Source organism: Neomonachus schauinslandi, chromosome 1 (assembly GCF_002201575.2).
Source record: "Neomonachus schauinslandi chromosome 1, ASM220157v2, whole genome shotgun sequence".
Classification (NCBI taxonomy): Eukaryota; Metazoa; Chordata; class Mammalia; order Carnivora; family Phocidae; genus Neomonachus; species Neomonachus schauinslandi.
In genome coordinates this window covers 56,333,515-56,361,172 of record NC_058403.1, presented here as the reverse complement: position 1 = coordinate 56,361,172, position 27,658 = coordinate 56,333,515, and the positions used below count along the sequence as shown (strand labels likewise).

The following is a 27,658-nucleotide window of genomic DNA, read 5'->3' as shown; positions in this document are numbered from 1 at the left end:
TCCTTCCTTCCTTCCTTCCTTCCTTCCTTCCTTCCTTCCTTCCTTCCTTCCTTCCTTCCTTCCTTCCTTCCTCCCTCCCTCCCTCCCTCCCTCCCTCCCTTCCTCCCTTCCTCCCTTCCTCCCTCCCTCTCCTCCACTCTGAGAACTGACCTCCATAGAATTCACTGAGGGATTTAGTAAGTGAAAGCAGAAAGGAATGGTTTTAAAGTAGTGATGTGATAATAATGGTGAGAATAATGATATAGAAAAAGAGGTAAGAGGTAATCATCAGAGAACTTTGTATTTATTTGTAGGCAATATTACCGTTACCTAGAAATCTCAGTCTAATAAGCAACTGTCAGTCACCTTTTAAAACACCTCTTACTTAACAAGCAATGGACATTGTCCCCAGCCAGTCCAATTGCCCACACTGACCATTAGCTCCATGTGATTTAATTCTGTCAGGAATCAGTGGAATCCTGATGAAGTATGATAATTTGACTGAGAATTTCATTTGTATCAAAATGACTGATCAAATTTCTTTTCTGGAGAATCGGAAACTGAGGTGACATAAATCCTTGCTTACTGCAACTTTACTGCAGGGAAAGGAGAATTCATTCATTCGATTCCACCTAACGTGTTGTTCTTGGACCACACGGGAGGAGGAATAGTGACGGCCCCAGCCTCACGCACTGCCGTGATCTTTGTGTTGCTGTGCTTCTTGCCTGGCATAGATATCAGCACTGCTCTATGCTTCCTCTCATGGGCCTGTAGACTATATTGAGGGCTGAATGTGTGCCAATAAGCTTCCGGAAACAAAAAGATCAATGACACCCGTCAATATCCCCAGGGAACTCAAGCTCAATTCAGTCTTCTCGGTCTCCAGCTGAATTTTGTTTTGGTCTTGGCCTGAGGGTCTGTACCAGCTTGCACAGGTTATTGAAAAAATGATCCCTTTACTGTGAGGCCTTGTTCCTCACGTGCAAGTCAGCGCTAAAGCCATTTAGAAAACTATCTACTTCTTTAGGTTAATTAAATGCCACCCACTCGTCTTGGCTTTACACTATGCTTCAAGGTTAAGGTTTCTTGGCATTACATGACCTGACCTCTAACAATCTCCACATTGTTATCTCTTGCTACTCCCTTCCTATGTTCTTTCATTTATTGACCCAGCATTTGGGAGCCTCTATCTTCCAGGCATTGCATTTAGCACCGAGGGCACAATGATCACCTCCCTTGGAACTGGAATTCATAGAGGATATGGACATCAACCAGAGATTCACAGAAATCAATCCAAATATGAGAACACATGAAAGAGGGAATGGCTTATTTAGAGTCCCAGGAAGGCTTCCCTGAGGAATGGGGTGGGGAAGTGGGGGCAGGGGAGGGGAGGTGGGAGCCTCCAGGCAGAGGACACATTGCAAAGGCCCAGTGGGAAGTCTCATGCACTGTTAGTAATAGCACTGTGTGGTACGTACGTGTCTATTCAGGGCTGGGGCTTTATAAGCCCTCAACAAGGGTTTGTTCTGTGCATTGAATTGAACTGAGTATGAGATTGCAAGGCATCACTTGTCACAGTGCATACCCATGGCCCCAGCAGCAGAGGACAGTGATCAAACTGTAGCATACCAGTAGCAGGAACACTGCTTCTTTCTCAGGGATGTTTTTTTGTGTGTGTGTGTGTGTGTGTTGAACGATTTTATTTATCTATTTGTCAGAGAGAGAGAGAGAGAGAAGCCTAACCAGGGGGAGCGGCAGGCAGAGGGAGATGCAGGCTCCCTGCTGAGCAGGGAGCCCGATGTGGGACTCCATCCCAGGACCCTGGGATCATGACCTGAATTGAAGGCCGACCTTTAACAGACTGAGCCACCCAGGTGTCCCTGTTGTTTTTGTTTTTAAAAGAAGTCTCTTCCTAGAGCCTGACCTGGAGATCTGTAACTATAAGAGCACATAATTGGCTGTCTTTTGACATCAAATAGAGCATTTTAGAAGAATTATATTTATATTCCTCTGAGCCAAGTCTTTGAGATTCATATTGATCATCTATTTCAGCATGCGAATAAGACAGCTTATTTTTTGTGTTTTCTGTTTCAAGGTTACATTTACATTTACAATACAGCAAAGCCTCTTCAGCACTCAGCAGTTAGTTCTGTATTATAACATGCCATGTAGGCGACCAATATGCCAGACCCAGTGACAAAGAGTTGCTTGCTTTGTCTGCTGGTTGTTTATTTGTTCTTCAATTTGAATGCTTATTGTTATTAAACCTTGCAAGCATCCAGAGATACATAATAATGACCCATGTTTCCAGGAAAGAAGGGGGTTAGAAGAAAACACTACTTTGTACAAAATGTCTTGCTTATATTAATTTGAAAACTGCCATGAGGTTAGATGAGAAGTTTCAAAACTTTCCTAGCCCATTTCTATTTCAGCTTAAAAAACTTTTTTTCACTAAAATTAAAAATTACCCCTTTCTATTATCACTAGAAATTCAATTAAGTCAGAAGACAGCTCTGTTCAGTTCTGAGTTAAATGGAAGACAGAAACATGTTCTCTAAGAGCTAATTCTGGTTGGCTTCTCATGACATTATGAAGCAGAATGGGATCTCTTCACCCTTCTTTTGTTAATCAATTCCTCCTTTGTGCTTGAAAAAATATCCTTAAGCCCCAGAATATTTACTGAGTTATCAATCTTAGGGACGACCATGTGTTATCACTGTTCCAGGTGATAGAGATACATCAGTAGACAAATCAGACCCCCAAATGCCCTATGGGATTCACTTTCTTGTGGGGAGAAGTCAAACTAGTGCATTATAGTGCATTAGATATATAACAGGATGTTAACAAAGGTTGTGGGGAAAAATAAAACAGGGAAAGGGGATAGGAAGTGAAACAGAGCAGGTTACAGTTTTCAATTAGCCCCATGGAGAAGATGACATTTGAACAAAGATTGGGAGATGGGAGTGTGAGCCATATGGATTTGGGGAGAAAGAATTTTCCAGGCAGAGGGAAGAAGTACAAACGCCCTGAGGTGAAGGCACCACTGACATGCTGTAGGAACAGTGAGGAGGCCAATTTGCATGAAGCAAAGTGAGCGAAAAGGAGAGGAGAGTAGTGGAAATATAAGAAACTGGATATAACAGGAGAACTTTCAGGCTAATTTTGTAGATATTTGCCCTTCCTCACCACCCCTGTTCTTCCTCCACTCACATGACCATGATCCTGGTGGGTTTTATTTACATCAGTATCCATCACAAGTAGAAGTAGGCACATAATTCTAGGGCTAGAGTATTTGTTTTTATTAAAACACACACACACGCACGCACACACACACACACACGACTTAGATAGACTGGTTAATTAATCAACCATTCTATTTCCTACCATAGGTTCCTACCATGTTCCAAGGGATTTAAGTGGACAAATAACACAGTGTAACATTTTGACACTTATGAATCAGCTACTATATTAGGTGTTTTCCATGCCTAGTCCCTTCTGTTGCTCTTAATAATTCATTGAGGAAGGAACTACCCATACTAATGTTCTTCCTTTTCTTCTTCCTCTTGTTTTCCCCCATTTTCTTCAAGCACCCTCACCTTTGGCCATGCTTTTAGAACTCTGTTTATTATTTGCCAGTCCATCACACTGTTGCCAAGAGCTACAGCTTTCTGTGGATCATCTCAGTGGGTAAGCCATCACATCATGGTTGCTCATTTTCACAAAATTATTTTATTTAGTAATTTATTTTAATTTTTTATCATTTTTTTCATTGTGATAAGTGATGATAAACCCCATCATCTATTTCACCCATTTTCCCCACCCACCTCCCCTCTAGTAATCGTCAGTTTGCTCTCTATAGTTAAGAGTCTGTTTCTTGGTTTGCCTCTCCCTTTCTCTATTGTTTCCTTTGCTTATGTGCTTTGTTTCTTAAATTCCACATATGAGTGAAATCATATGGTATTTGTCTTTCTCTGACGGACTTGTTTCGCTCAGCATTACACTCTCTAGCTCTAACCATGTTGTTGTAAATGGCAAGATTTCATTCCTTTTTTATGGCTGAAAGATAGTCCATTGTATATATATACTACATCTTCTTTATCCATTCCTCTATTGATGGACGCTTGGGCTGTTTCCATATTTTGGCTATTGTAAATAATGCTGCAATAAACATAGGGATGCATATATCCCTTTGAATTAGTGTAATTTGGTAAATACCCCGTAGCGCCATTCCTGGATTGTAGGGTAGTTTTGTTTTTTTTTTTTTAATTTGGGGGAGAACGTCCGTACAGTTTTCCATGATGACTGCACCAAATTGCATTCCCACCAACAATGTTTCTTGTGTTTTTGATTTTAGCTATTCTGACAGGTGTGAGGTGATAGCTCATTGTAGTTTTTAAATTTCCCTCACGATTAGTGATGTTGAGCATCTTTTTATGTGTCTGTTGGCCATCTATGTCTTCTTTGGAGAAATCTCTGTTCATGTTTTCTGCCCATTTTAATTGGATTATTTGTTTTTTGGTATTGAGTTGTATCAGTTCTTTATACATTTGGATAACCCTTTATCAGATATATCATTTGCAAATATCTTCTCCCATTCAGTAGGTTGCCTTTCAGTTTTGTTGACTGTTTCTTTTGCTGTGCAGAAGCTTTTTATTTTGATGTAGCATCAATAGTTTATCTTTGCTTTTATTTCCCTTGCCTCAGGATTTTATTTTTTAAATAAAAAGTGTCTATATTTAAGGTGTACAACATGATTCTATATATACATACATACTGAAATGATTAGTACACTCAGCTAATTAACATATCCCTCCTCACATAGTTACCATTTGTTTTTTTTATATAATGAGAGCACCTAAAATCTACTCTTAGCAAATTTCCAATATTCAACACAGTATTATTATAGTCATCATGCTGTACATTAGATCTCCAGACTTATCAATCTTACATAACTCCAACTTTGTACCTTTGACCAACATCTCCCCATTATCCCACTTCCCCACCCCAGTAACTAGTGTTCTACTCTGCTTCCATATATTTCACTCTTTTAAATTCTACTATAAGTGAGATGCAGGTTTCTTTTTTTTTTTTAAGATTTTATTTATTTATTTGACAGAGAGAGGCACAGTGAGAGGAGGAACACAAACAGGGGGAGTAGGAGAGGGAGAGGCAGGCTCCCCGCTGAGCAGGGAGCCCGATGGATGCGGGGCTCGGGGCTCGATCCCAGGACCCTGGGTCCATGACCCGAGCCGAAGGCAGGCGCTTAACAAATGAGCCATCCAGGTGCCCCAAAGCAGGTTTCTTTTTCTGTGTCTGGCCTATTTCACTTATTATAGTGTTGTCCAGGGTCATCCATGTTGTTGCAAATGGCAAAATCTCCTTCTTTTTTAAGGCTGAATTACACACACCACACACACACACACTTTCTTTATCCATTCATCTGTCAATGGAAGCTTAGGTTGTTTCCCTATCTCTTAGATGTGACTGATTCTCTCTTCTTTGTGTAATACCCAGATTAGAGATTATTGGATCATACAGTATTCTATTTTTACTTTTTTGATGAACCTCAAAAACTGTTTTCCATTATGTTTTTTATATTGTTTTCCATAATGGCTGCATAAATTTACATTCCCACCAAGAGTGACAAGAGTTCTCTTTTCTCCATATCCTCACCAACACTTTTTATCTTTTATTTTTTTGGTAAAAGCCATTCTACAAGGTGGGAAGTGATGTCTCATTGTGGTTATGATATGCATTTCCCTAATGATTAGTGATGTTGAAGATCTTTTCATGTACTTGATGGATATTTGTTTGTCTCTTTTGGAAAAATGTCTATTCAGGTCCTTTGCCCATTTTTAATGAGTTGTTTCTTGTTTTGCTATTGAGTTGAATGAGTTCCTTATATATTGTGGATATTAACCCCTTATCAGATATATGACTTAAAATATTTTCTCCCAGTGTATAGGTTGCCTTTACATTTTGTTGTTTGTTTCCTTTGCTGCACAGAAGTTTTTTAGTTTGATATAGTACACTTGTTTGCTTTTGCTTTTGTTGCCTAAGCTTTGGTGTCATATTTAAAAACTTAAAGCCAAGGCCAATGTCAAGGAGCTTCTCCCCTATGTGTTCTTCTAGGAGTTTTATAGTTTCAGGTCTTATGTTTTAGTCTTTACCCTATTTTGAGGAGATTTTTGTGTATGCTGTAAGATAATTTCATTCTTCTGTATGTAGATATCTAGTTTTCCAAATACCATTTACTGAAGAGTCTACCCTTTTCCGTTGTGTATTCTTGGCACCCTTGTTAAAAACTAGTTGACCATATACACGGAAGTTTATTTCTGGGCTCTCTATTCTGTTCTGTTGATCTATCTGTATGTATGTATGCCAGTACCATACTATTTTGGTTACTACAGCTTTGTAGTATAGTGAGAAATCAGGAAGTGTGATGCCTCCAACTTTGTTCTCTCTCAAGATTGCTTTGGCTATATGGTATCTTTTGTGACTATAACTTTTAGGATTGTTTTTTCTATTTCTGTGAAAAATGCCATTGGAATTTTGATTGGGACTACACTAAATCTGTATATTACTTTGAGTAGCATAATTCTTCCAATCCAGGAGCATCAGATGTCTTTCCATTTGTTTGTGTCTCCTTCAAATTCTTTCACCAATGTTTTTGGTTTTCAGTGTACAGGTCTTTCACCTCCTCACTTAAATTTATTCTTAAATATTTTAGTCTTTTTGATGTTATTATAAATGGGATTGTTTTCTTGATTTCCTTTTTGGATAGATCATTGTTGGTCTCACTGAATTTCTTTTAAAAGCTGAATTTTAATGGATAATACAGAACAGAAATTTCAAATGGAGCTCTTTGTACCTTTGTTTTAGATCAGGTTCCAAAGACTAAGAATGATATTATAGGGCAAGTCATCCTCACTTCTAAAGCAGAGTTCTAGACCACCTATGAAGGGCATGTGGAGTGGGTTCCATTAACTCTAGTCCACCATCAAACTCAAGACTATGTAAGGGGCAGAAGTAACCCAGGTGAGGATTTTTAAAAAGAGAGTTGTCAGGGTGCTATGGGTCAGGTCCCCTCTCATAGGGGTGGGGGGGTAGGGGAGAGGGTGAAAGAAGAATCTGTCCCCTTACCTTAGTCCAAGTGAAGTGTGGTTTCAAGAGAACCACCCAGAGCTGTTGGCCTATGTGTCCTGGAGTTTGGGATGAAGAGGACCAGGCCTGACTCAAGCTGAAGAGACTACATTGGGAGCCTATGCTTGACTAGCAGTGTTGAATGGGCATAGAGAAGAGAGATATGGCCATATTGGAGAGGAAGAGCACTTCCCCCAAATAGGATACAAAGGTGCATATTCTCCCAGACAAAACAGGATGCCATGAAAAGAAATCTCACCCAGGAAGAATAGCTACAGGAACAAAAAGCTCCTAAGAGAGAGACCTCCAGAAGCTCACGGGCTGTAGGGGGATAATAAACATAAGATTGGAGGAGAGGCATGGCCTGCATCAAGGGGACAATAGCCACAAGCCAGTCACAGACTTCTGAGAAATCTGCCAGAGTGCCCTATAAGGTCAAGACGGCACATTGTTTATTTTCTCCATATAGAGGGCACTTAGGTCAGATTACAGTCAGCCTGAAAAAAAGGTCTTTTCCTACCTACCTCTCTCCTCTTTTCCACATGATATGACTCTGAAAGAGAGGTCCAAACCAATAAGCAGGGGTGGAGGAGAGGATTGAGCTGGGAAATCAGAGACATTTCTTCCAGCCCCCACAGACATAAAGCACACAACCTCACATGCAGGCTTCTGCAGCTGAGGTACACCCACACGTGGTGGGCAGGAGAGGGTGGGAAGTTCTGGATCAAATTAATTTTTGCAAGTTTTGACATTACATTTGACAAGCTTTTTAAATTATTGACACAAGTCCATTCTTGAATCTGAAAGGGACAAGACAACATTTATTAGATGAAAATCACCAAAAAAGCCTTCAGAGGCTAAGAAGGAATTATTCAAGAGAGCTCATTTGGACAGGGAATAATGGGGAAAAGAAAATTCTTTTTTTACTCATGTACCCAGTTCAGCTTATTTATTCAACTAGACATAAAGGTAGAAGTTATTTGTAAGTTCAGGCTGCTGCTGTCAGAGCGATCTGGTTTGTCAAGCTCAATTGTCCAAGACTTTGCCTTATTTCTAGGTAAAACTGAACCTGAAAATTTATTTTTTCAAATAGTAATATTTCTACTTGACCTTCCACCTGTTGACATAGTGTCTATCCACATAGCCACCTAGTTTCCTTGGCAAATGTGTAAATTGTACTCCATCAATTCACCTGCAGCACAAAGAGCATTTAAATCCATAATGACATAAATTGGAGCACTGCACTTAAAAGAATATAGGCCATCAACTACATCTAAACATATCTGTGCTAGCTTCATCAACCCCTGATGTCAGGATTAGGTGGATATTGACCTTCAGACCAGCATAAAGGAAATATATGGTGTTAAATCTTGATCTCTGCACAAGACTGTTTGCCCAGGGGAGGCAGATTATTTGAGGAACATGTGCTCACCGAATGACTAAGGCAATGTGTATTGCCGGATTACTGGTCTAGAAAGGATTTTCAGGACTGCCCCCCTCCCTGGGGCGCGGGGGGTGGGGGTGTGTGTGGTGGAAATGGCAGTAAGCAGGACAGAGCTCATCACACATGGGGTGTGTTTATAGATACTCAGTAATTCACGAAATGAATGCAAGAATAGGCCATCCAATAGCTCTTTTCCCAGAGCTACCTTGTTTCAAAAAGGGAAGACTGGATAAACAAATACTCAAAGTAAACTCATCATCAAGAAAGCTACCCTTGACTTATGGGTGACAGGTATGCAAAAAAAAATGAGAAATTCTTTAACAACCTGCAACATCGCCCCAGGTGCAAGGTGGTTGAGAAGATGTAATGCCCAGAATTTCCCAGGATTAAAGGGACAACGCTGGAGTTTTGTATGGATTCTGTACATATCCTTGGGCAATGAGATTATATTATAATAACGTTGAGAAGGGAGGGGGTGATGAATGGAGGAGGCCTTTTTCTCCAGCTTATTTCTGACTGAGGAAATGTGAGCCCCACTTCTGGGGGCTGCATTTCTCAGAAAACACTGGTCCAGAGAAGAGAGAGATTAATATAGGCACAACTGTCATGTTGACCTTTTCATATTAGCTATACCAGCTTCACACAGGAATGGATTTATTTTGTGTCTAAAGACATTTATTGAGCACCCATCGTGTCCTGTCAGAGACAGAAGGACTTAGGCTCTGAAGCTTGTCCAAGTTCCATCTTGGATCTTGCACTTTTTGCATGACTTTGGTTAAGTGATCTACCCTTTTTGTGCCTCAGTATCTTCATCTGTAAAATGGGGATAATAATTGTTGCCTATAGCATTGTGTTGTTGGGGAATTAAATGAGATAAGACATTTACCAGTTTAAAATGGAACCAGGCATACCAGAGGCACTCAAATACTAACAAATATTGTTAATACTATTGCTTAATACTATAATATAATCAAGGGAGTTGGTTAAAAATTTAGATAATTACTAGGAAAAAAAAAAGCTGGTATGATAGTCTTCTAAAACTCTTCTATTTATCCCTCCTATCTAGGCAGACAATGCTGAGTCTTCTGTTGTAGCACTCTCCATTTCTATATATGCCCCCTCAAGTTCAGACCCTTATCAGTTAAATCACTTAATATCTGCACCATTTGGTTTTCTTGCTCTCTGTTCTTACTGCTACCACTTATCATACACACCACCTCTGTTTCACCCACATTTTTCACATACTCACAAAGCCACAGTGCCTCTTCATTGGCATTCTGTTCCAGCCCAAATCCTTAGCCCATAACTGAAGCTCACCTTCACCGGGATCCACCTCACATAAGCAAGCCATGCCCTCCCAACTAGCACTGGTAGCACTCACTCTGCTGGTGTTCTCATGCCCGACATTCATTTTATTTTATTTCTCTACTCAGGACGATTGTCTGAGATCCATCTCTCATCTTTCTTCCATCTGTGTCTATATTTCCTTCCAGCCCTCTGTGTAGACTTCCCTGATTCCACCCTCCTCTGTTCCCAGCACACATCTACTTTGGTAGACCAGCAGGCTTTCTCTAGATCCCCCTCTTACTTTAAAACCCAATATCCCAACCTGCAACTGATCTTCTGATCTGCTTTCTGCTGTGATTTATATTTGACAATCTTGTCCAATGGCATATCTTCCAGTGTAATCCCCCAGCCATTCTGACATGCTTTCTCATAAAGCAGTAGTTTTGTTGCATCCCCTAGGCAGCTGCTTCCTTCAGTCTGTACCCCTCAGTGTCTGATCCCCACCTACTGAGCATTAGGTGTCCTTACTTGCAGAGCTAGCCAATGATTAGGGCCAGACTGGACCTGGTATTTTATCTGAAGTGTTCAGGAGTAGAAAGATCTAGACTGTGAGGATCAGCTAAAGCTTTAGAGAAGGTTAAATATCAAAACCAACACCATCAGATCCAAGGGTTCATGTGCAGACATAAAAATCGGAGGCAGAGCCCAAAGACCTGTGCCATGGTGGACAGTGAAATGGGAGGGTAGGCAAGTAGGTTGTGCTAGAGTATGAGCTCTGTGCAACTGGGGCCTTTGTCTTGTTCATCACTGTATCCCAGCACCTCTAAAATTCCGGGTACCTTGTAGGCACTCAATGTGTATTTGTTGAATGAATGAATGTCTTAGATGATTGCCACCATCAGGACTGGCATTTCTGAGGTCTGTTCTATTAGTTACACACACCCTGAAGCCAGTTCAAAGCCAGAGTTAGAAGGCATAGGGCACTACTCAGAGCACTGGGAGCCCCTGAGTTATAGATTGCCCCACCTGAGATTGGTCAGGTGTCTCTGATTGTTCTATCCCACCGGCTTGCCTCATATCCCCATTTAGCTTCTCAGCCTCGTCTTTTCCTAGGACAGTGCTGCAGATGCAGTTGGGACTCAGAAAACACCCATTAGGGGCACCTGGGTGGCTCAGTCGTTGAGCATCTGCCTTCGCCTCAGGTCGTGATCCCAGGGTCCTGGGATCGAGCCCTGCATCAGGCTCCCTGCTCAGCGGGAAGCCTGCTTCTCCCTCTCCCACTCCCCCTGCTTGTGTCCCTTCTCTGGCTGTCTCTCTCTCTGTCAAATAAATTAAAACAAATAAACAACAACAACAAAAAAAACAGAAAAAAAAAAGAAAACACCCATCAATTCAGGCTGAATTGCGCTGGGCTCCCTGGGTAACTCTTACAGTTTGTTCTGTTATAAGGTTCTCCTTCTCTAATCAAAGAATATTATTTCCATTACCTTACATTTATTTTAAAAATATCCTTCCACTGAGGAAGAAAAAAATACAAACTGGATGTTTGCAGCAAGACGTGTAGCTTAATAACTATGACTGAATTATATAGTGCATTCCATCTTAGAATTTGGAATGAAACCATAGCCTTTTGAAGCTGGTTTCCATGACATGTTCCATCTTGCTTCCTTTCTTAAAAGAACACAAAGGGTGAATCCTTTTAGCTTCTGAGACATGAGGCAGCCAATCATCATGTGATTTCACAATTACCTTCCAGATTTCCTAGACAAAATTTGGATTTTTCAGTTGTAATTCAGTGTTTATTCTAAGAAAATAAGTTTTATTTCACCTAAAAGAGCCATTAATTTAACATTTTTTTGACATTTTAGACTGAAAATTGTTCCAAACATAATTTGTTACTATTTTAACAGAGGTCCAGATTTTCTAAAGTGAGAAATGGCTACTGTCATACTTGAGCCTTGATCTAAAATCTCGGCACTATTGACATTTTGGACCAGATAATTCTTTGTTGTGGAGGCTGCCTGTCTTGTGCTATATTATATGTAGCATCCTTGGCTTTGGCAGGTAGCGCACCCCCCCCCCCCGCCAATTGTGGCCACCAAAAACGCCCCCAGCCACTGCCAAATGTCCTTGGGAGGGGGGCGGCAAAATTTCCCTGCTGAGAACCACTGATCTAAGACAGTCCTGAGGTTCAGTGTGGTACGATCTTTTTTTTTTTCTTTTTTAAGATTTTTTTAAAATTTATTTGACAGAGAGAGCTACAGCGAGAGAGGGAACACAAGCAGGGGGAGTGGGAGAGGGAGAAGCAGGCTTCCTGCCAAGCAGGGAGCCCGATGCGGGGCTCGATCCCAGGACCCTGGGATGACCTGAGCCGAAGGCAGACACTTAAGGACTGAGCCACCCAGGCACCCGGTAGGATCTTATTTTAAGGAACTCTTGTGACTCTCCAGAAATTTCCCAACCATATCATCTTAGTGTAATAGCAGATCAAGTAACATTTTTTTTCCTGCTTTTTAACAAATATGTTCATTTGACTTTATTCTCATTCCCTAATACTAGAGCTATTTTATAATGCAGGCTCCTTAAGGTAACAAATGTTCTTTTCCTTTCCTTAAATTTCTTCACAGAAATAAGAGTGGTATATGGTCTGATGGATGCATTTAATGTATGTCAACTAACCCTGTGGAAAACTCAGCTAGAAGAAACTCATTTCTGCTTTCAACTGGTAGAAGGTTAATGTCATGAGGGCATAGTTGTTTTCTCTTTTGGTCACTGTTGTATTCCCAGTACCTAGAAGAATACCTGGTACATAGTCATGGCTTAATAAATATTTGGTAAATGAATTATATCACTTCCTTTCCAAAAAATATTTATTGGGCTCCCAGCCCCATTTCCTAAGGGATAACACTGAGAATTCTTAGGCTGGAGCTTAAAGCTCTCTTTATTCTGCATTTTCTAATACTTTTCCCTGCTTCTGTGCTACACAATCCCAGCCCCTGATCCAAGCTTATCTCCTAATATTTTCTCAAATTCCCACAAACATCCTTGCCAATGCACAACTACTCACTTTGTTCTCTTTGCTTAGAATGTTTTTTCAAGCTCTCAACTGAGTCAAATAAATGCAACACATACTTAAAGGGTCAGTCGTCTTATTTCCTCTCTTTGGTAACATTTCCTGACTCCAAGAACCCATAGGGACATCTCCTTACTCAAAGTCCAAAATTTTCTGGTCTACACCTCTCCTTGAGTATTTTAATTCTATACGATGTAGCACCTTTCACCTTACTATTTTGAATTATCATTTTCATGTGCACATATCATCTCTTTCCAAGTACACTGCAACCTTTTTGAAGGCAGAAATAAATTATCATCTCTTTTTGTAGACATCATGGAGTCTATTAAATGACACTTACATAGTGAAGGAACAGTATTCTCATTAATTCTTTTATTCATTCATCTATTCAACTAGTACTTTTGTGCATCCACTCCATGCTGGGCGTATGTCCCCTGTCCTCACAAAGTGTTCAAACCAGTTGGAGAAACCCTGGTATTGAATGTGTAAGAACTAGATTTGAGTCAGAAGACTTTGGTGTGAATACTAACTTTGCCACTTACTAGTTGTGTGGTCATCTCTGTGACTTCATCTGGAAAATGGGGGTGATAATGCTTGCTCTGTCTACCTCTCATAATAAAGATCAAACCGTATTGTATTTTATGTGCAAATTTTTCTAAATGACAGGATATGGTAGTTTTAATTTGTCCACAAATTCTTTGATACTCTTCCCTTCAAGAAGTGGAGCCTAATTCTCCTCTTCTTGAGTCTGAGCTGGACTTAGTGACTCGCTTCTAACAGGTGCAATAAAGCAAAATGATGTGCAATAAAACGGCAGTGCGACTTTTGTCTTGGTTACTCTATTTCTTGAATTACTTGGTCTGAGGGAGGGCAGCTGTCATGATGTGAGAAGCCTTATGGAGAGACTCATATGGTGAGGAACTAGGGCCTCCTGACAACATGCTCAAACTTGGAAGCAGAACCCTCAGCCCCAGTCAAGCCTTCAGATAACTGAAGCCCCAACCAGCCCCACTTGACTATAACCTCATGAAAAGACCTGAGCCATACCACCCAGCTCAGCTCCTCCTGACTTTCTGACCCCAAAATCATGTAAGACAATATATGTTTTAAAAGTCGCTAATTTGGGGGTAATTGGTCAGGGAGAGCTGGATAATATGTAGAGTAGTAAAGAGATTTAAGGTATTATTTTTGACTATTCTAATATTTGTTGAATGAAGAATAACATAATCTACTAGAGTTTACCGCTGAATGATGAGTTAGAAGTGGAAGGAAAAGCAGCTTCCAATAAAAATTGCAAAACATTAAAAACTAGGAAAAATCAGATGGATGTAAAATTTCTGATGGGTGATTTGCAGACATTTTTCACCCTGCCACATGCTTCATTTTCTGAGAGGTATCAACCTGTGACAGTGACTGCAGGCTACATGCCAAAAGGCTACAACCTGAAAGAACTGTTCATTTCTCCTGACTGCTTTTGTTTTATTTCATTTTTGGTTCTCATTCTGAGCTAAAATTGATAGTTTTAATTAAATAAGAAATGAGAACTGTACTTCTCCTCTACATAGAATATACTTTATTTTTATACTAAAGAAAGTAACCACGGTTCTTTGTTAAACACAAAGGCTATAGACATGGGATTTATGATTTGTTTGCATCATGGCGACCTTCTGAAAGTCACTGCTATCCCTTTGCCATAATAACACTGACCCAGCCTGGCCTCCATTATTAATAATGCCACTGGGAGGCTGAATTCATAGTCCTCACCAGTCAACTTTGTCAAAATTAATTTGAACCAGAACAAATTTAAATTTAAAACTATCTAACTACATCTGGTCCACAGGATGCCCATTTATAACCAATTTCTTAAACACCCCACTGAGAACACAGTTGTGGAGGAAGACTGTCAATTTATTAACCTATTTAATAATAAATACAGAATTTAAATTTCTCACTGCATATTTATTGACCCTAATTTTGCTAGGGTTTCAAGTGAAGGGCTTTGGAAGCTATGTTAACTCTTTAAAGCCATAAGAATAGTACTTAATATATTTGCCTAAAATGTTATAGATAATAAAAGAACATGAATCATACAAATTTACTGAAAATGTTTTCTTTATTAATCTGCTTGGTTAAAGGATTAATAGCTCATGGAAAATAAAACAGTGTAGTCACTAGTTGAAGATGACATGCTACTATATATAGAAAAGCCTAAAGCCTCCACCAAAAAACCACTAGAAGTAATAAATGAATTCAACAGAGTTGCAGGATACTTAATTAATACCCAGAAATCAGTAGCTTTTCTATATACTAATAAAGAAGTCTCAGAAAGAGAAATTAAGAAACAATTCCATTTATAATTGTACCAAAAAAACAAAAACAAAAACATAAAAACCCTAAGAATAAACTTAACCAAAAAGGTGAAAGACCTATATTCTGAAAACTATAAAATACTGATGAAACGAACTGAAGATGACACAAATAAATAGAAAGGATTCCATGCTCATTGAATGGAAGAATTAATATTGTTAAAATATCCACACTACCCAATGCAATTTACAGATTCAGTGCAATCAATCCCTGTCAAAATACCAACATCGTTTTTCACAGAACTAAAACAAATAATACTAAAATTTGCACACAATCACAAAAGACCCTGAAATAGCCAAAACAATCTTAAGAACAAAGCTGGAAGTATCACAATTCCATTTTTCAAGATATACTACAAAGCTATAGTTAATCAAAAGAGTATGATACTGGCACAAAAACAGACACATGGATTGTGGAACAGAATAGAAAGCTCAGAAATAAACCCATGCTTATATGGTCAATTAATCTATGACAAAGAAGGCAAGAATATAAAATGGGAAAAAAAAAATCTCTTCAACAAATAGTGCTGGGAAAACTGGAGAGCTACGTGTGAAAGAATGAAACTGAACCATTTTCAAACACAAAAATAAACTGAAAATGAATTATTGAAGATCTAAATGTGAGACCTAAAACCATAAAAATCCTAGAAGAGAACACAGTCAGTAATTTCTCTGACATTGGCTGTAGCAACATTTTTCTAGGTATGTTTCCTAAGGTAAGGGAAACAAAAGCAAAAGTAAACTATTGGGACTACGTAAAAATAAAAAGCTTTTGAACAACAAAGGAAACCATCAATAAAACAAAAAGTAAATCTACTGAATGGGAGAAGATATATGCAAATGATATATCCAATAAGAGGTTAATATCCAGAATATTTAAATAACTTATAAAACTCAACACCCAAAAAATAAAAATGGGCAGAAGACATGAATAGACATTTCTCCAAAGAAGGCATCTAGGTGGCTAATAGATGCATGAAAAGATGTTCAACATCTCATCATTAGGGAAATGCAAATCAAAACTACAATGAGATATCACCTTACACCTATCAGAATGGCTAAAATCAAAAACAAGAAACAATAAATGTTGGCAAGGATGTGGAGAAAAAGGAACCCTCATGTACTGTTGGTGGGAATGCAACTGGTGCAGCCGCCATGGAAAACAGTACGGAGGTTCCTCAAAAAATTAAAAATAGAACCACCCTATGATCCAATAATCGTGCTACTGGGTATTTACCAAAAAACCCACAAAAACACTAATTTAAAGGGACATGTTGGCAGCATTACTTACAATAGTCAAACTATGGAAGCAGCCGAAGTGTCTTTTTATCCAGATGAATGGATAAAGAAGATATGATATATATAATGGAATGTTATTCAACCATAACAAAGAATGAAATCTTGCCATTTGCAGCAACATGGACAGAGCTTGGGAGTATAATGCTGAGCAAAGTAAGTCAGTCAGAGAAAGACAAATACCGTATGATCTCATTCATGTGGAATTTAAGAAACAAAACATGAGCAGAGGGAAAAAGAGAGAGAGAGATAAATAAAGAAACAGACTCTTAACTATAGAGAACAAATGGTGGTTACCAGAGGGGAGGGTGTGGGGGGATGAGTGAAATAGGTGATGGGGATTAAGGAGGGCACTTGTCATGATGAGCAGCAGATGATGCATGGAATTGTTGAATGACCATATTGTACACCTGAAATTAATATAACACTGTATGTTAACTAACTGGAATTAAAAACATAAAAAATAAAATAAAATAAAATAAAATAAAATAAAATAAAATAAAGAACTTATACAACTCAACACCAAAAAAACAAACAATCCAATTTAAAAAAATGGGTAGAGAACTTGAACAGACATTTTTTCTATAGAAGACATACAGAGAAATGCAAATCGAAGCCACAGTGAGATATCACCTTACCCCTGTCACAATGGCAAAATCAGAAAGACAAGAAATAACAAGTGCTGGAGAAGATGTGGAGAGAAAAGAACCTTTGTGCATTGACAGTGAGAATGTTAATTGGTACAGCCACTGTGAAAAAATAGTATGAAGAAAAAAATAAAAAGTGAAATACCATATAATCCAATAATTTCACCACTGGGTATTTACCCAAAGAAAATGAAAACATGAATTTGAAAAGAGATATGATAGGTACCCCTATGTTTATTGCAGCATTATTTACAATAGCCAAGATATGGAAGACACCCAAGGGTCTATCAATAGATGAGTGGATAAGGAAGATGGAATTTTATGCATCCTTAAAAAAAGGATGAAACTGTGCTATTTGCAACAACATGGATGGACCTTGAAGGTATTATGCTACATGAAATGAGTCAGACAGGGAAAGACAAATACCATATGATTTCACTTATATGTGGACTCTAAAAACAAACACAAATAAACAAACAAGCTGAATCAGACCTATAAATACAGAGAACAAACTGATGGTTGTGAGAGGCGATGGGGGTGGGGAATGGGCAAAACTGGTGAAGGGGAGTAGGAGATACAGGTTTCTAGTTATGGAGGGAGTAGGTCATGGGATGAAAGGCACAGCATAGGGAATACAGTCAGTGGTATTTTAACAGTGTTGTATGGTGACAGACAGTGGCTACCAGTGTGCTGAGCACAGCAAAACACAGAGAGTAGCTGAAGCACTATGTTGTACACCTGACACTAATGTAACATTGTGTGTCAACTATACTAAAAAAATAATTAAAAAAAAGAAAGTAAGACTGTGAAAACATTCTTACTTGTAGGAGATACGCTGTTGACTGGAGAAGGTCGGGTGCCAAGGGTTAATGTGACAACATCAAGCGGAGGACTTGCTGAAGGGTTCACTGAGCCTGAAAAGATGAAATGGATAATAATGATGAACAAAATATCATAATAGAAAGATGATGTGTTGATTTAATATCCCCCACAACTTTATCCATTCCTCTCAGAAATCGTTATCGAAGGTCTGTTAATGCAAGGCCGTGGGATATGGTGGTGGAAGACATCAGGCTGTCTTTAAGGACCAGACCTTAGGTAATAGGCAGGGAGCCAGGCATTGTGTTGAGTGTAGGGTACCACGGGGATGCAAAGAAAGGGCACCAGCCATGATTGGGAGGTCAGGGGAAGCTTCCTGGAGAAAATAACATTTAACCAAGCCCTGGTAAAACAATTATAGCAGCTAATATTTCAAAGTGTTTGGAAAGTAATCATACAATTTACAAATCCACAAGCCTGCTAAATTTTATTGGCAAGAGTAGAAACGATGATGTAACTATCCAGCTGGAAGTAACATCAATGAGCTGAAGATTAATGGTATTATTACTGCCTTTTCTAAAATGCTTGTTTTTGTCAGAAAATTTTTATCTGGCTATAACTTTTCTTTCTGTGGGTGTGTGGGCAGGTAGGGATGAAAGAGAGGCTAGAATATATTGTTTTATCATATTATACATTTATGTCAGTTCCTTAAAGCTCCCATTACTGAACTGTAAAATAGCCCTATTAGCAGTATCAGACAATTTACAAATGCCTGAAGGATCTATTGACTTTAGGAAGGCCTGGGTTAAATATTGTTAAATGATTCGGAGGCTAGGGAATTTTGTGATTTTCTAGATATAATGACATTTGGTATAGTGTCACACATCTGATGAGCTGTGTCAATTATTTGTACATTTAATTGTAAATTATACTATTGGCTCTGTTCTATAATTTATTTTAAGAGAAAAGTATATATTATATAAATTATGTCACCTGATAGCACATAGCACATTGGAAGGGATTTGTGTTTTGTAATCGAGATGTATCTATGTTTTATTTTCAGTGTTGGTAGTGTTGTTATTGCTCTTGGCTGTAGGTGATGCTTACAGCTGGCTCTGACTTGTTATATAAACGATCCCTTGCTATTAAGCTCTGAGGAAGTAGGTGTGGGGTAGGGAGAAAGGTACCTGGAGAGTATACAAATAGGTTGGTGGAATGACCATCCTCTTCCACCCATACCATCTGAAACATGTTTGAACACTTCAGCATGACATTCAAATCTGATCATTATTTTCCTCCCCCCATTACACTTCCCACTTCATTTCCTGATGCTGCCTATCATCTTTTACATCTCAAATCATACCCTCAATCTAACGGGTGATATTTCAACCCGATCTCCATGGATTCTTGCTTTGTGTGCATGCTGTTTCCTTATACTTTCCCACTGCAAACTGCCTGGTATGCACCTTCTCAAACTTGAAGAATCCCAGGGATCTTTGTGATGTGCTCATAGCCTTAATGTTTAACTTAGCAAAGGCCTTAGTACTCTACATCATCAGTATACCCTTCAAGAGAAGTGATTGTGTTGCTCCTCACTGTATATCTGGTTCCTGGCAAATGCAAATGGACGAATGAATGCATATGGATTCCTTCTAAACACTGAAAGGGAGAAGACCAACTTTAAGTACATATCTGACGGCTGGTGCATAATAAGCATCATCTTCCAAAGTAGCAACCTTAATAAGCATGGACCTGGAAAAATAATGCCTAGGTGTTTTTCTCTGTAGATTGATTGGAACAAAGGGTGGCAAACTATGGCCCCTAAGTCAAATTCCACCCACTGCCTATGTTTGTAAATAAAGTTTTACTGGAACACAGCCATGTCCATTTGTTTATGTATGTCTATGGCTGTTTTTGTATTACAACGGCAGAGCTGAGTAACTGTGATAGAGACCATATGGCCACAAAGCACACAATATTTACTATCTGGCAGATAAAAACAGAAAATGTTTGCTGACTCCTGGAAAAGAAGATGTTGATAGGTTATTCTTAATCCTAGATTTTGACAATGGGAAACATTTATTTTTCATTTATTGAATATTTCTATTTTAAGACATTATTCTGCCATATTTAACACCACACAGCTTTGTAATCTGAGGGGTTCTTGGCATACATATCCTTACAGTGTATTAGGAAGTTGCTACTGCAAGATTTGTATTTTAAGATGAACTCTTTGAGCTGTAACAAAAATGATGCATAGCTTTCAACATGAAACCTGCAGCCAAAAAAAAAAAAAAAAAAAGGTCCCTCTGGTTTCAGATTGTCCCGTAAAGTAGAAACTCTGCCTTGGTCAAAACAAAACTCAGGGGTGTAGAAAGAAGTGGCTAAAACCTCACAGAAAAACACTATTTCCCAAAACTCAAAAGCAGAATTTAGCAGAAACATATCAGCCAGTTTTTAGGCCATTACATTTGCCATTGTGTTGTAAGGGATTAAGCTGCTGGCCTAAGGCAACTTCATGGGCTCCTGAGTGTGTCCCCTCTGCAGCAGGCCTGGCAGGGCACTCAGGATCACCCTCATGGGCAGCAGTGGCCAGGTGTCTGTCTGTCCCACAGGGCAGCTGGTCAGTTCTAGGGCTTCCTCAGAGCTCGAATCAGCCCTTAGCTGGTCCACCTAGAAATGAACCAAACTCCAGGCCTTGCTAGATCCTTGCTTCTCAAAATGTGGCCTGTGGCTTCTCTTGGGAACTTGTTAGAAATGTAGACTCTCAGGCCCTGCTCCTCCACCTCAACTTAGTGAATCAGAATCTGCTTTTTAACAAGATCCTTGGGTGATTTCTATGTATATTAAAGTCCTTAACTGATCAGTCCTTAACTGATAAAGTCCTTAGGATACCTAGGATCAGTCAGGGTTTGAGAAAAATCATGAAATAGGAAGTATTTGTCTGGCATATTCTTCCTCAATATTCAAGTGGTTCTCTTGCCCCACTACTGAGATATCCCTTTTTAATCCTTTCTCCATATCCCAGAATATACATGCACACTCAAACACATATGACTCATTAACCCCTAACTCTCTCTCTATCCCAAATGGAAATCCATTTAATGATGAATAATAGCTGAAGATGGCAAGGACATTACTTACCCCAGGGGGTATTTGCATTCAACTTTTGTTTTAATATTTAAAAAAAAAATCCCCTCCACCTCAAAACAAAACAAAACAAAACAACTCTTTGTATATGCCAAAAAAATTGACCTTACAGTGCTATAATTTTAGACATTCTGATAAGCTAGGCCAGCAGTGAAGCGACTTTGGCCCCTCCTGCTAACCTAGTAGTCTTTAAACTTTAGCAAATGCCTTTAGGCTATGTGATTGATTAACTTCCCTTTGAATATCTAGTTCTTTCATTGTTTCCTAGGAAGAACAGAGCACTCCTATACCTCCTGAAACAGGAAGCAGACCCCCTTGCACAGCCCCCCAGCACTATCACTGAGACAACCTCTCTAGCTGGGACCACCAAGTCTGCGCATCATCAAGAAATGTTACAGACTACTGCGCTCCCTTACCAACTAACTGCCCTGAACCCCTTTAAAAATCCCTGGGCCAGGCAGAAACCTTGGAGTTGGCTTTTGGACAAGAGTCTGCCTTCTCCCCAGTTGGCCAGCCTGCTGAATAAAGCTCATATTCCTTTCCAGTCAAAACTCCTCTTCTGAGTATTGGCCTATTGAGCGAGGGGCAGCCAAACATGCGGTTTGGTAACAGCAGGGTAGGATATTTTGGAAAGAACTTTTAAAAAATATATTTATTGTTGAATCACAGGAATCTGTAGGCTCTGGTTACTCAAACAGCTGCCTGATGAGCCACTGATCACCCTATACTGACCCCTCTCCTTTTCTGAGTTTACTAGAATAAGAAACACTGAGCATTTGAACTTCCTGGGAGACTGTGAGGTAGGTAGGGAAGGAAGCATCTCGGAGGACTGTTAGCTTGCAGGCTTCCAACTCTTCTCTGGGAACAAAGGGGAGCAAAAGCTCCACTCCTCTTACTAAATCTCCTTTTTGCTCTGTAATATTCTCAGAATTTCTCTACTTTAGATTTTTCTTCTGTATTTTCATCTCAATATCTGTCAACAATAATGGCTTGATAAAGCAATAACTCTTGCACAAGGCATCAGAAGTTTTCCCAGAGTTCATAAAGCACCCAGCAGTACTACCACAAGCAGAAAGAATGTTTGGAAGTAAGTGTTTAAGAACTTACAACAAGTAAGGGAGTATGATCCAGTGATGACATTGCTTTCCAGAGTCTCAACTGCATCTTCTAAGTCATTCCCAAAGATACATGCTAGAATGTGACTAGAATGTAACCTATAATTTTGGGAAACTGAACTCTTCAAGATTTATTGGCTTTAATATTTGATCACAAAGGATAAAAATTCATTTGACAATTTAAAAATAACCATCTGCTCAGAACCTAAAATTATATCAGATCAAGGGCTGTCCTGTAAATTGGAATTATGGTGTGCTTTGGGTATCAGGATCAGTGCCCTTCCTTATTATCCTAAAATTATTCATTATTTTCTGATCTTAAAACTTAGCATAGTTCAAGAGAATGAGAAGAAAAGCCACAGACTGGGAGGAAAATATTTGCAAAAGACTCAACTGGTAAAGGACTATTTTTTTTTTTTTTTTTGAAATATACAAAGAACTCTTAAAATTCAACAGTAAGATAACAACCAGCCTGATTAAAAAATGGGCCAAAGATTTTAACAGACACCTCACTAAAGAAGATAAATTGATGGCAAATAAGCATATGAAAAGATGATTCACATAATATGTCATCGACCAATGCAAATTCAAACAAAAAGAGATACCACTACACAGCTACTAGAATGGCCAAAATCCATAACATTGACAATATGAAATGCTGGTGAGGATGTGGAGCAACAGGAACTCTCATGCACTGCTGGCAGGAATGCAAAAATGATGCGGTCACTTTGGAAGACAGTTGGGAGGCTTCTTACAAAACTAAACATACTCTTACCTACAGTCCAGCAATTGTACTCCTTTGTATTCATTCAAAGGAGTTGAAAACTCATGCCCACACAAAACCTCCACGGGGATGTTCACAGCAGCTTTATTCATAATTGCCCAAACTTGGAGGCAACCGAAATATATTTCAGTAGGTGAACAGATATATAAACTGGTACATGCATAAAATGGAATATTATTCAGTACTATAAAAAATAGGCTATCAAGCCATAAAACAACATGGAGGAAACCTAAACGCATATCAGGAAGTGAAAGAAGCCAATCTGGGAAGGCTACATACCGTATGATTCCAACTATATGACATTCGGAAAAGGCAAAACTCTAAAGACTAAAAAAATCAGTGGTTGCCAGGGGTTGGGGTTGGGGGGTAAAGGATGGATAGGTGGAGCACAAAGGATTTTTAGGGCAGTGAAAATTTAAGGCGGTTTGAAGCCACTGATGGGTACATGTCAATAGACGTTTGTCCAAATCCATAGAATATACAATACCAAGTGTTGAATCATAAGGCAAATTGTGGACTTTGGGTGATTATGATGTGTCAGTGTAGGTTCATCAGTTGTAACAAATGAACCATTCCAGTGCGTGAAGCTGATAGAGAGGGAGAGTATTCATGTGTATGAGAGGGTGTATAGGAAATCTCTGCACCTTCCTCTTTTGCCGTCAACCTAAAACTGCTCTAAAAATAAATAAATAAAATCTTTAAACCAAGAAAAGCTCAGTTTTAACATCAGAAAAGATTGGAATTTCAAACATGGTTCTGTGATGGGATTTAGGAATTTAAGGTTGTTTTGTTTTCAGCTCACGTCCTTAGAGTCTGCCAAAGTTACTGGCAAACTATGTGAGAACCAGTTACCTTTACCCTGTTCCAAGCCTGTAGCCCTTAACTGTGTCCAGCCTTCTAGAAAGGAAGTGCATTTATTTCTGAGGGAACTAGACAGAATTGAGTATGGATGTTCCAGTGTAAAGCCATGACCATTTCTGAGTGATTAACTCAGAGTTCTCAGTGTTTGTGTGTGTATATCCATTATAGGATTAGTATATATTATAGGCATGATGCCACTGTCCCAGATTCAGAATGGCACCAGCTTCTGAATAGTGGGGATGGATTTGCATTGAGCCACATATCCTTCCCATCCAAGGTTCCCAGGAACCAACTGCCTGCATTTGTGAAAGGGCTGGGTAGGACCCAACATGCACGACAGTGGCCTTGAAACAAAGGGAAACTTTCCCTTATAAGCTATCCTGGGTTTTATGAGTATGTCACAGACTACAAAATCTCTGAAAATAGGAAGGCGGTAAAAGACGTTAATGGTCCTGCAGAGTTGTAATAATGGCTAACAAATCTGCTTAAGTATTACTTTGCTGTTAGATATGCATGTTTGATAGTTGTCATTACAAACTTCTATTTTTTATAGGCAATCTGTTGTCGCTGTATTTGTTGAGACATTTGTTCACATCTTTTATGCAGTAAAATCTCTATTATTTGGTCAGGTTTAGAGTAGTGAATATTCTGGTTAATCAAATATTGTGATAAGTAGAATGATCCTGCATATCAATTTTCAAGTCATAAAAATCTTCAATGTGCCAAATTCTGTGCTTCAACCTAGGGGCATGAAAATCATTAGGATATAGTCCTTATCCTCAAGCTATTTATATCTCATACATGGCTTGTCCATTCCTAAGTATTACAATTATAAATGCTATATATAATTGAAGGTTTTTTGTGACTCAGAAGGGATTTTAGGATTTTAAGAACCTCTCTTGATCATCAATATATTAGTGTTAATTTCCATTATATGGTACATTAACAAAAAGTTATTAAATGAAATTTGAAAAAAAAATTGCCATATTCACCAGAAATTCTCAGAAACAGGAATCAGCTACTTTTTGTTTGAAGAAATTCTTTTAAGCAGAGTCCCACTGTTTTGTCAAAAAAGTTTTGATAGTATGAAATTTAATAATTTTGAGTTGTGTAAAGAGTTTTCCGAGATTAAAATACCATGGAAATAATGAGTGGTTCTATTTGTTCTAATTAGAAGTGTTTTGAGCTTATGGCAGTCTTGGCCACCCCTGGTTGACCTTATTAAATAGACAACTCACCCAAGGAAAAAGTGATCTTTTCAGATGAGATGTTCCACACTTTATTTCCAGGGACTGGAGATAGGGCCATACACCAGATGGTCAGGTTATTTGATTGGGCTGGTTTATTACCATACACCCTTGTCAAAACAGACTTCAGCTCCAAAAATCCACCTTTGATTTTTCTCTCTTCATTAGTAATGTATATTCCTACAGGACAGATTCAGAATAAGATCAGTCACCAGCGATTTCTGTATGAGCCATAAAATGATGTCAAGGCATGGCTGGGGATGGTTCAGTTTACAGTAACAGAGTCTAAAATGGTCAAACCACCAGCTTCTGCACACTGAGGGTTTATTCCAGCAGGCCTAAACTGTTAACCAAAACTGTTTTGCTCAAGCTCCTGCATGGTATTGATCAATGGTCAAGGTACAAAATGTATTGATTAATAGTATTGTTTTATTTGTGATCATGGGTCTGAGCGGGTTGGGGGCCGGTTGTCCTCATTCACCAGCATTGTTTATTGATAACAGTGAGACTGATGATTTGCACCTAACCTGGGCTAGAACCTGGTAAGGCTCTGCTGTCGAGTCTGGCTACACAGCAGGAATATGTCTAAGTAAAATATAAAACAACCTCAACCAAGACTCCATTTTGGGCTCCCCACTTCGGAGGTGTTCTGTGCCATGTTGGTCGTCTCCCCGCCCTTTACAGAGAGCCCCCTGCCTGATTTCCCTGGCCCCCTTGCTGTAAATCTATACATGAGATGTATATCCTTACTTTAATGGTGTTGTGATATTGTATCTTTTTCCTGAAATAAGCTGGAAATTTATAACCGTTGTCATTTTGGGTCCTGTGAGTCTCCTTTAGAAATAGAAACTGTTTAACTGCCCCTGTTGGTCCAATCTCCAAATAGCATACATGGTAGCAGGAAATTAATGTAAAACCATCTGTCACTGTAGGCCTGAACTTTCTGAAATCTCATAGCTTTTTTACACTACAGGCTCTAAATGCTAATTTTGAAGTTGTTACTTGCCAAAGTAATAACTAAATGCAGTTGTACCACACTGTCTGGCCTCATGGTTGGGAGGGTAACCAGCACATCAAACCAGGGCTTACTTAACAGGAGAACATATCTATAATGACCTTTAAGAGATATTTTCAGGATTGCATCAATCATTATTATGGGTGAATTGTTTTCTAAGTGAATAACAAAACCAGTAACAGTCTCAAAATGAATCAAGTGGATCGATACAATCGTTCATCAACATGAACTTTTTATTTTATCAGTTAAAAATAATAATGTAGCAAGGGCTATGGGACTCAGTTACTGTTGAAAACATATTGAGCTTTGAGAAAAAAAAATGACTCAAGAGAAAGGAGAAGGGCTGTTGTCCTGGGCAGGGAATGTCTGGGATTGTTCTGGCAGGTGCTGCCCGTTTACTACCTATGAAAAATACGGCTTTGTATGTTCTCACCTGAGCTTGCCTCAATGTGCGTTCCTGCTCCAAGAATTTTCAGTCCTCCTGGAGGAGTTCCTTGTCATAAAGCCCAGTCCTTTATGTATACTTCCTCTAGCCTTCCCCACCCCACTCTACTCAGAGCCTTACAAGAACAAGTCGAAAGTATTTGGTTCTTGACTTAAAGCGGTGGTGCTAAGTTATTTGAACTAAATGAAATTATTAATAAATGTATGTTGAGTTAAACTTTTTTGCCATCATATAAAAGATCTGCTTTTACTAACAGTTGAATAAAACATTAGTATTTATAAGCGAGTTAAAGAAGTCAGGTGTGGGGCGCCTGGGTGACTCAGTTGGTTAAACATCTGACTCTTGGTTTTGGCTCAGGTCATGATCTCAGGGTCCTGGGATCAAGCAGGGAATCTGCTTCCCCTCTTCCTTCCCCTCTATTCCTCCCCCTGCTCGTACATACTCTCTCTCTGTCTCTCTAAAATAAATGAACCTAAAAAAAAAAAAAAAAGTCAGGTGTATTTCTTAATTCTGGGAAATGTGACCCACACTGATCCTCTTGGAGGCACTAGATGCGGTATCAGAAAATGCCATCTGGTAGGCAAGATGATGTTTGTTTTGGAATTAGAACTGTCCTTAAATGCCAAGATCAACTTGGGCAATGGCAATTTCTATTCTTCCTTGTTTTCTTTCTTTCTTTGCCAAACCCATTTCCACTGACTGATTTCCTTACCTTCTTTTTCACCTTGAGGAAAGCCTCCTTCTATAAACCACGTGAGATTTGCTGTGGGAAATACATTCCTCTGGGAGCAGGTAAATGTTCTCTGGGGGTGAAGGCAGAACATAGAAAGGCTTATTTGCAAATTCAGAAGAAACTGGTGCCCCTTACATCCCCACCAATTGTCACATGAGGCAAATTGGCAGGAAACGATTTTCTCCACTTTCAACAAAGCTGTGTTTACCTTTCAGAGGTTATGTGAAAATGTGAGCTACAAATAGGCTGTCTCC

General features: G+C 39.1%; 1 protein-coding gene across 1 annotated transcript in view; it reads right to left on the bottom strand.

The window, feature by feature from the left end:
* Positions 1–27,658, bottom strand: part of CD96 (CD96 molecule) — a 99,503-nt gene that overhangs the window by 19,649 nt on the left and 52,196 nt on the right. The window contains exons 6-8 of the mRNA XM_021692513.2: positions 27,384–27,474; positions 25,203–25,391; positions 18,057–18,149 (exon numbers count right to left, since the gene is read on the bottom strand). Coding sequence (XP_021548188.1) covers positions 18,057–18,149; positions 25,203–25,391; positions 27,384–27,474 — 373 coding nt within the window. The remainder of the gene's footprint in view (positions 1–18,056; positions 18,150–25,202; positions 25,392–27,383; positions 27,475–27,658) is intronic.